Source organism: Fusarium tjaetaba, assembly GCF_013396195.1.
Source record: "Fusarium tjaetaba strain NRRL 66243 chromosome Unknown NRRL66243_c0000349, whole genome shotgun sequence".
Taxonomy (NCBI): domain Eukaryota; kingdom Fungi; phylum Ascomycota; class Sordariomycetes; order Hypocreales; family Nectriaceae; genus Fusarium; species Fusarium tjaetaba.
Genome location: NW_023501545.1, coordinates 27,301 through 37,337, shown reverse-complemented (window position 1 = coordinate 37,337; position 10,037 = coordinate 27,301). Strand labels below are relative to the sequence as shown.

General features: G+C 48.6%; 3 protein-coding genes across 3 annotated transcripts; 2 read left to right on the top strand and 1 right to left on the bottom strand.

Annotated features, from left to right (window-relative positions):
• Positions 1 to 914: 914 nt before the first annotated feature.
• On the top strand, positions 915 to 2,290 carry FTJAE_12642 (aspartate aminotransferase; the record flags this gene model as incomplete). Its single annotated transcript, XM_037345709.1, has 3 exons — positions 915 to 1,970; positions 2,019 to 2,124; positions 2,175 to 2,290. The coding sequence occupies 3 exons, from the start codon at positions 915 to 917 to the stop codon at positions 2,288 to 2,290; spliced, it is 1,278 nt and encodes a 425-aa protein (XP_037200332.1).
• A 1,287-nt stretch (positions 2,291 to 3,577) lies between these two features.
• On the top strand, positions 3,578 to 4,456 carry FTJAE_12641 (Versicolorin reductase; the record flags this gene model as incomplete). Its single annotated transcript, XM_037345708.1, has 3 exons — positions 3,578 to 3,869; positions 3,915 to 4,165; positions 4,220 to 4,456. The coding sequence occupies 3 exons, from the start codon at positions 3,578 to 3,580 to the stop codon at positions 4,454 to 4,456; spliced, it is 780 nt and encodes a 259-aa protein (XP_037200331.1).
• A 34-nt stretch (positions 4,457 to 4,490) lies between these two features.
• On the bottom strand, positions 4,491 to 5,920 carry FTJAE_12640 (uncharacterized protein; the record flags this gene model as incomplete). Its single annotated transcript, XM_037345707.1, has 3 exons — positions 4,491 to 5,205; positions 5,253 to 5,374; positions 5,423 to 5,920. 3 exons carry the CDS (start codon positions 5,918 to 5,920, stop codon positions 4,491 to 4,493), a joined length of 1,335 nt encoding a protein of 444 aa, XP_037200330.1.
• Between the last annotated feature and the right edge of the window lie 4,117 nt (positions 5,921 to 10,037).

Below are 10,037 nucleotides of genomic sequence, written 5' to 3'. Positions count from 1 at the left end.
GGCAGACTCAAAGACATTGAGTTAATTCAAGCCACGTATGTACATTCAGTTGTCAAATGAGATACAATTACTTCTTAGTAGCCTATAATACCCGTCTCTTGGTTATTGTAATGTAATTGCTTTCCCTGGAGTCTTTCAACAATCTCGTTTTGACGGAAACAATTGTGAACAGCTATTCGGCGTCCCCGAACTTTTGACTTCTAAAACGCCCTACGGACCATGAATTATCCGGGCGTCTCAGCTAAACCCCTTTTATTTTCGCCCCTTTACTAAAACGTCGCAATGCTCAAAACTCAATGCCAATCAAGTCGCATTGATCATTTCTCATTAAGCAGTCGCTCATTGTCGCTTAATGCAACCATGTATGACCAATTGAGTGGCATGATTTGTCTTTCGGGAATAATCACTCGGTGTACCTGAGGCTAGTCTGCATCCGGTTAATTTGGGACTTGATGGATGCTTCACTTTGCAGCCAATCTTGAAACTGCAACGACTTGGGAACTCTGTCAGTTGCCTACAGTGGGTTAACATGCGATTGATCATGTAACAGTTGAGGATATAGACAAAACATGTTAATTGATGCTAGCTACATCAGCTACTGGTCGGTGCTTTGGCGTAACCATGTTGATGTATGTCGCTATTGTCCCTGATGACTTCACATCTCTTACTCTGATTTGTCAATTGGTTCAACCATCTAATTTCATCCCCATCATCTGACACCTGCCGACAAAGAAACCCGAATACTAGCGACAAACACTTCACCCATTTTTTCCAAGTGGCGCCCTTCAACCGCTAAAAAAAACTAGCCCTACCCTGAAAAGCCCCCCGTTCCTAAAAATACCCACTTCCCTCCTCCGATCCTCTTCCACCGCCTCATCCATCACTTCACCCCAACCCCATCGACAAACTCCATAATGTCCCCCTCGTGCTTCTCATCCCTCCCCGCGCAACCAACAGACGAGATCTTCGATCTCCTCGCCCTCTACCGCGCCGACACCTCCCCCGACCGCGTCAATCTCGGCGTCGGCGTCTACTGCACCGACGAGGGCAAGTCATGGCCCTTGGATGTAGTCACCCGCGTGGAAAAGCAGCTCTTTGACGAGGCTAGTCTCACGAGGCATGACTATCTCCCCATCGAGGGCGACCAGCAGTTTCTGAAGGTTGCGAGGGATTTGATCTTTGCGGAGCAGGATGATTTGAGCATCGCGAGTGTGCAGACTGTCTCCGGCACCGGAGCGAATCATATCGGTGCGCGGTTCGTGGCGGATTACTTGAGACCGCAGAATATCTGGGTGTCGGATCCCACGTGGGCTAACCACCATATGATCTGGGAGTCTGTCGGTATGAAGCCGAGATTGTACCCGTACTACAAGAAGTCAGACTGTTCGTTGGACTTTGAGGGTATGATCAAGACGCTGGAGGAGCAAGCTCAGCCGCGCGATGCTGTGTTGCTGCATGCTTGTGCGCATAACCCAACTGGTCTTGATCCTACCAAGGAGCAGTGGAAGGCCATCGCAGAAGTCTGCCAGCGAAAACAACTCTTCCCCTTCTTCGACGCAGCCTACCAAGGTTTCGCATCCGGATCTCCCGCCGAGGACGCATGGGCCATTCGCTATTTCTACCACCAGCAGCCCCGCCCCGACATGATCGTCGCGCAGTCATTCTCCAAGAACTTTGGTCTGTACGGTCACCGCACAGGCGCGGTTCATCTTGTTCTCGCGGAGCCGTCCAAGGAGATTCGCGATAACGCATACTCGACGCTATCGTACCTGCTCCGATCTGAGATTTCGATGGCGCCCAAGTATGGATCTACTATTGTCAAGACGGTTTTGGACAGTGAGGAGTTGACTGCGGCGTGGATGGCGGATCTGCAGGTTATGAGTAGTCGGATTAAGAGTATGCGACAGGCCCTTTATGATGAGTTGGTGAGGTTAGAGACGCCGGGGACATGGAACCATATTGTTGATCAGGTAAGTCAGGCGATCTACGGTAATAGCGAGGAGGTGCTGACGGTATAGATCGGTATGTTCTCATACACCGGTCTTTCTCCCTTCGAGGTCAAGGTTCTTCGTGAGCGATTCCACATCTACCTGCTCAACTCGGGACGTATTTCTATCTCTGGATGTGAGTTTGTCTCTGTATTTCTGGCAGACATTATGCTAATGATACGATAGTGAACAAGAGGAACGTACAGTATGTCGCCAAGGCAATTCACGACGTCCGAACCCAGGGTCACGCACTTAACGGAACAAATGGTACAAATGGCACAAACGGCGTCAACGGGCACTAGAGTTCATATTTTACTATAGATCATAAGAGCTAAAATGCCCTCCCGGGTCAAAATAGAGATGTTCCTTTACGACAATTGTTACGCTTCGTTCAATTCCGAGTAAGATGAATAGTCGAATTGTTTATCTGACTGGACAAATCCCTGCTTCTTTTTCTTCTGACCCGACAGAGCTTTTTCTTATTGTCTTTTTGCTTTCTTCAGTGGTTTCATCCACTGAAGAGAAAATGCGGTCTGAAGCTCACTCGTCAAAACAACATGATCTCCGATGCCGGGCCGAGCTCGGCCATAAAAATTCACGCCGCAACGCCAAAGGACGACAGGTCCATCAACAATTCGCGACTGGACAACAGACTGTAACATCGAGGCTCACCAGTTTGTCCCAAATTGATGAGGCAGATGAAGTTCACGTGCACCAAGCTCATATCCTGTTGACGAGCCAAGGCAGCGCATTGAGAGACTACACGATAAATTGACCCTATCGCATGGACTCGGTCGTACCATGACACTCTAAAAATCATTGCGCAATAGCCTTTGATAAGTTACATCAGGCCAAGCAATGTATCTTATCGCAACATTGAGCCTCGCTATCAGATAAGTTCTATACCAATATCATGGCTATCTTTATCGTCGTCTCTGCTCCCCTAGCCGTACTCAACAGCCTGAATCTAATGCACTCCCTGAAGATACACGCTAGCATGTCCCTAGCAAACGAGACCAGATAATCGCATCATGGAAGTGTGCAAGTACGCACATATCTCCTGACAGCTGACCAACTGTGACGACTAAAGAGTAAGGCGTGCCAGTACACTTTAGCCATGTAACAAAACTCGTTGAATGATTCGCTCAACACTGTCGCGTCGGCTTGTTGAGACATGAATTATTCAGCCGGACCAATTCAACAACGAAAACGAAGCTATGACCGAACTTCTACTTCTAACACCATCGTGCACAACAAGCTTTCGGCTTCTCAAGCTCCAGAGTTCGCATCGTTAGTGGTCAGTGTCCGGTGGGGCATTCAACACCATTTTCCTAATCAGGCAATTCTCAACTCTAGGCTTGCCAGCGGATAACTCGGGATCTCAGTGACGAACTTTTTCAGCGTCAATGATAGGCTACCGCAATGTCTTGTCTTAGACGACACCCTGTCGGAGTCCGACTTGGCTATTCGGATGAAAGATGATGATATGGCATGAGTAGTATAAATACAGCGAGCTTCCAGTCTTTACCTTTCTACATCTCCAGCATCTTCCTTACAAGCTTCAGACTCTCTTCTTAAACAATTTTATCATGCCCGATACTCTCACTCTCCAAGGCAAAGTCGCCATCGTCACTGGCTCAGGTCGCGAAAACGGAATTGGCGCTGGTATTGCCCTTGCCCTCGCTCGAAACGGTGCATCTGTCGTAGTAAACTACGTCTCCGACTCTTCCGAGCATCGCGCCGAAAACGTGTGTACCACGCTTCGTGAGGCAGGAGGAAAGGCTATAGCTATCCAAGCTTCAGTTGATACTACTGAGGGAGCAAAGCATCTCGTTGATAAGACTCTTGAGGGCTTTCGGACCGATCATATTGATATCCTTGGTAAGCTACTCGTGTACACTCTTTCATCGAAGCTGACGGTTGTAGTGAACAATGCTGCGACGGCATTTTTCTGTCCCATTACTGATGAACCGAACGTGGAGCAATTGACGAAGGTCTTCCAGCTCAATGTTCTTGGAGCTTTTTACATGGTCCACTACGTTATTGCTCACATGCCGCCCGGCGGGCGTATCATCAACATCAGTTCTACCAACGCCAAGCGAGGCAACGTCGCTGTCTCTGCGTATGCAGCTTCCAAAGCCGCTCTTGATAGCTTGACGTGGACATGGGCTGGAGAGGTACGTACCTCAACACATTCCCTCTTTCGGATAGACACTGACACACATGAATAGCTTGGTCGCAGTAAGGGTATCACTGTCAATTCAGTGGCTCCCGGTCCTGTGAGGACGGAGTTTTATCCCAAGGGACAGGAGGATGAGTTGATGAGGGCGGAGGTTGAGATCACTAGAGCTGCTGATCGACCTGGAACGCCTGAGGATATTGGTGATGCGGTTCTTTTGTTGGTTCAGGGGAAGTCTAGGTGGATTACGGGGCAGTATATTGGTGTTAGTGGAGGCGTCACTTACTAGGCGTTGGCAGAACATTAGCTTGTGAGATACCGTACTAGGATAGCCAATCTCCAATATCAGACCGAAGATGGGTCATCTCTAATGGAGAGACCTTTTCTACCCATACCACCTTTCGCAAACAATCCATCAAGTCTTCCCATGCACGCAGCCGAATACGTGACATGGTCCGAGTGATCTGATCCAGATGCCATGGTTTTGAAGGACCAACACCCATGCAGACCTGGATTACCAACACCCAAAGCTTCAGCTCTTCTTTCCCCTCCCAGAACCTATCATCTAACTGTTCCATAAGTTGTTTGACCGAATGATTCCTTCTAGCTGCAACGTAAAGCGCATCGCCAGACGACTGTGTCATGACCAATGCGAACAAAGAAACAGCCGAGATGCGCACTATCGCTGCGAGAATTCCAGTAGATGTCGCATGCGAAAAGCCGTCGCGTTTCGGTATAGAATTGATTCTTTGTAGGGATAAGACTTGATGGGCGAGAGCGCATACTGGGATAAGGAGATCGAGCGCGAATGGGCTGTCAAGCCAAACTTCGTTTAGTAAGACGGCTACTTGCTTCGTGGATGTGAGAGCGCCATCGATGACAGCAATTTCGTCCTGGATCGGTTGCTCATCACTTCTTAATGACGTTAAGAGCTTTTGGACATATCGTGACCTTGTAGTTTCAGGCAAAGTAGGTAAATCCCGAGGTAGAGGAAATCTCGGTTCCGCATCTTCCACCATCGAACCCAATAGGTCGCAGCTACAGACGTTAGTTATCATTATAAGTTGGAGGCTCAAAAGACTTACATGAACAGAGATTGTCGGATAGCGGGGCGTGAGTCTATTTCTTCAACGCCCCCTGCCATCTCAACTATTCTTTGCAGCCCTGCCATGTGAACCATCCACGATTCCGAATTCCCAGCGCGCATCTACCTCATTAGCTCATACTGAACTGTGAAACTGTTTCGGGGACTTACATCAAAAGTCGCGAGACAAATAACCGTCCCGATAACTGCATTTTCACAAGCTTTACTTTCCACCTCAATCCCCTCCCTCACCAAGCTCAACGATTCAGTATACTGCTCAATCTCTTCCACCGTCGGCGGACTCTCAAACGATGCCGTAAACTTCTGCCTCAATCTCAAAACAGGGTCGACAATAGCTATCGAGAGTAATCCTTCAGATACCATGTCCATCGCCCGGAATAATCGTCGGAAATTATAGCAGACTTGCGCGTCGCCCCAGTATGTCGGTATAAAGATGGATTCACTTGTTGGATGGGGTGTGCGGACTGTGCCCATTCGTCGGGAGAGACCTATGTCTTTCATTACATGTTGGCGGATTTTACGTTGAGCTGCTTTGTCTTTTTTGGCGGGGTTGACTTGGACGAATGCGAAAGTTGAGGGCTGTGTGTTATTCCTCGTGTGAGGTTTCGGAATTGTAGGGACTTTTTGGACCTTGAATTTGATCTCCATTATCGCAATATTGTATTCTGGGAATGAGAAAGTTGAGATGACTTGGTGAGGCTAACTTGGATGAGTCTCATCTTGGCTTAGTGAGCGGGTCAAATAATTACCCGATTGTTGGTTGAGATGAGTTGGCGAATGAGGTTAGTGGGATGAGATGCAGGGACGCAGATAAGCTTATCCTTATCCTTATCGCATCTTGTGCTTTCATCGGCCAACATTTATGATGGTCAGCAACATACCCTGCACGTCAGTGGCCGGCAGCAATTATTATCTTCCTGCTTGCGCGATTGAATAATTTCTATGTTGCGTAGGATAATGTTCACTATTTCCTACCGACTCCCATATATTCCGTCTTTTCTTTCGTCTTGATCATGTGAGACGTTCAACATTTCATGAGGCTGCCTTCGGCTCCTGAAATAGAGCATGACATGTCAATTTGCGATTCGTGTGATAAAAGACCACCCATGACATAAATATTCCCCGTCTACGTGCCGTCTCTCGATATAAACCCTCTATCCATCATACAATTATTGCTTTCCTCGGATAGTAGAGCAAACCCCTTTGTTCAAAGCTGCCATGCCGATCAACGACCCCCGGAAGCGAATCTGACTGGTCCGATCGATCCCTCCCTCAACCGAGATCAGTCCAGACCTCCCTCCCAACCACGTGGTCCACCAAACAAGCATCAAAATAAACACTCAGATTAACATCACGCATCACCCTAATAAAATAGACCAGTCTGGGCACATCGTCATCCCTCGGAACGCAGTCATTCCAACTCATCTTCCTCGGAACACCAACCTATCAGCTCCCTCCCCCCACGGCCCCAAGTCTCACCTTAGCATAGTCGCAATCTCCGCATGGAACCCTAATCCTCCCCTCACCCAATCATATCACTTGCAAAGCCGACATCATATGCCGGCAGCTGCTGAGAGTTTCCGTTCTCCCCCAGATTTGCTACCCCAGGTAAAAACGGCCAACTCCAGTACCCCGGATCCGATAAGGACCAAGACACACAGAACCCCGCTCGCGCTAGCGTCTGGGGAGAGAGAGTTTGAATCGACAGATTGGGTATAAAGGGGGTTGAGACCGATGTCGATCTTGGTCTGTTTTTTATTTCTGCATCATCACTTCTTCATCAGCAAGATGGATACCAGCGCGCAGAACGAGAAATTGCAGAATGGCGCTGATACCGCGTCCAACATGACCGAGACTCCCGGCGCGACTGTTGAGAGGTACGCGTCTTCCGTTCACTGTTTCAATTAGATGACTCACGATTTGTAGCATTGAGAACGCGCAGTTCTACATTGATCCCAAAGCAGAGGCTCGGCTGCGTCGAAAGATTGACTGGATGATCGTTCCGACCGTCTGTCTGCTCTATCTCTTCTGCTTTATTGACCGCGCCAATATCGGTACGCTCCCAATTCCCTTTCATTGCTCTCGAAGTCTCCGAAATTAACACGAGTCAGGAAACGCCCGCCTCGCAGGCCTAGAAGAAGATCTCGGTCTCAAAGGCAACGACTACAACCTCGTCCTATCAGTCTTTTACATCAGCTACATCGTCTTTGAGATCCCCGCCAATCTTTTGTGCAAATACATGGGCCCCGGATGGTTCATCCCCTTGACATCGTTAGGTTTTGGTCTCTGTTCTATTTTTACTGCGTTTGTGTCGAATGTCCATCAGATTTGTGGTGTGAGATTTGTGTTGGGGATTTTTGAGGCGGGTATGTTGCCTGGCATTGCGTATTATATGTCCCGATGGTATAGACGGTCGGAACTTACGTTTCGGCTGTCGCTGTATATCGTCATGGCGCCGTTGGCGGGTGCGTTTGGAGGTCTTTTGGCATCGGCGATTTTGAAGCTTCCCAACTTTGGACGCTTCACCAGCTGGGAGATGATCTTTGGTAAGCCTTGTCACGTCTTGCAGCACGACCAAATACTGACTTTCCTCCAGCCATCGAAGGTATCATCACCGTCGGCCTGTCCATCATCTCTTTCGGTAAGCACCCTCCTCCGCATGCCTCTCACCTTACTAACATGTCTCAGCCACTCTCACCGACCGTCCCCAATCAGCCGCCTGGCTCACCGAAGAAGAAAAGGCCCTCGCCCTCAACCGCATCAAGGCCGAACGTCTCGGCACAACCGAAGTCCTCGACAAGATGGACACCGCCAAGATCATCGCCGGCATCCGCAGTCCCCTGACGCTGTCAACAGCCATCATCTTCCTCCTCGACAACATCACCGTCCAAGGCCTCGCCTTCTTCTTGCCCACCATCGTACGAACCATTTACCCCGAGCGAACAACTATTTCCCAACAGCTCTTCACTGTGCCACCATATATCGTCGGTGCTTTTTTCACGGTCCTTATTCCGGGAATTAGCTACAAGTTTGATCGCAGACAGATATTTATTATTCTTTGCGCGCCGATGGTTATGGTGGGCTATGCGATCTTTCTGGGCACGACGAATGGGCATGCGAGATATGGTGCTACGTTCCTCGTTGCTAGTTCGGCGTTTGCACTGGCGCCTTTGACGAATTCTCATATCAGCGCCAATGTTCTCAGCGACACGGCGCGCAGTGCTGCAATTGGTACAAACGGTACGTCTATCCAACCGTCACCTTCACCCTTGATAAGAAGCTAACCATTCACAGTCATGTTCGGTAACATCGGCGGACTCATCTCCACCTGGTCCTTCGTCAAAAGTGACGCACCCAACTACCCCATCGGCAATGGGTTGAACTTGGCCACGTCGAGCACGATTCTTGTTCTTGGTGCCGCGACTCTCTGGTGGATCAAGCGTGATAACCGGAAGCGGGCTAGTCGATCGGCTGAAGCTGAATTGGCTGGTTTGTCGCACCAGGAGATTCAGGACCTTGATTGGAAGAACCCCAACTTCCGATGGATTGCTTGAGCGACGGTCTTTGGCGATAGTATAGCTTTCCATATGGGATTTGATTCAATGTACTTATAATTCTCTAAATATGGCGTTTGTAATACTTCGGCTGGTTCAATCGAGAGGCTGTGATGTTTTACAGACCGAGCGCTGCGTGCCTCAAGCATTGACACTGAGTCATCAATGGTATCAGTGTATTGTTTGCACGTGGATCTTGAGTTAATTGTCGACCTGGCTAGAATCCTAGGCCCAACACTAATAGAAAACCCGGTTCCCGTTTTGTCGGCATGAGGGCTCCCCTATTCAATTACGACAGCCTGCCAGTTATCGGCATACGGTCGCAAAAGTCTGCTAACAACTTTGTGGCTTAGTTCGGCTCACAGTCCAGCGACAGCAATTCCTTGATCTACAGTTCCATTCGCCTTGATGCTGGCCTCCGTCGTTGAAATCGCTAGCAATAAAATCCTGCCATTTGTATCATCGGATTCAGTGGTTTCGAGTGGTGGGAAAATTATTCGGTGCGGCCGTGATGTTCTGGAGCCTGATTGTCTAACATCGCCATGTCAAAGATGGATCAATCTCAATCTAGCGCATATAACCTTTAATGTACTCAATTTAATCCATAACCTTAAACTGGTGTCGTTCAACTCTGATAGCTCTACCACTAATGGACGTGATTCAGAAACTCGTTTATGCCCTAAGTAATGTTGTGCTGTCTCAGGTAAGACCCTGAATTCATGATGAAATGATTCTGTTTAGTTAAAATCTATTTCAGAGCGGTGGTTCAAGTATCAGAGTTTCTGTCACTGCAAATGTATTGGAGTAATGAGTGATGGACTTCATATCTTGAGTATAAAGTACTACACATCCTCGCAGTCTCCTCCATTTCCTCAAGGTCATATCCCCGAATTCTCCTCCCCTTTACATTTACACACCAACAACAGCTCCGTAGTAAAAAGCCTAACATAACCGAAATCATGTGTCAGATCAGAATCATTAGGAAGCAATGCCAGAAATGCTATGTGAACTTCCCTGACGAAGTCTCCGTGAGTCGTTGCCAGAAAGCCGTAGATAACAAAGTTGCAAAGTGCGATCCGCCAGATTGCTACGAGGTTGGGTCAATGGCGGTAGGCAATTGGAGAGACTGCAAGAAGTGCTGGGCCAAGTATGAGGCGGAGCTCGAAGCAGAGCGTGAGAGACGGAGGCTTCTGTTGTTGCAAGGAGCGAAG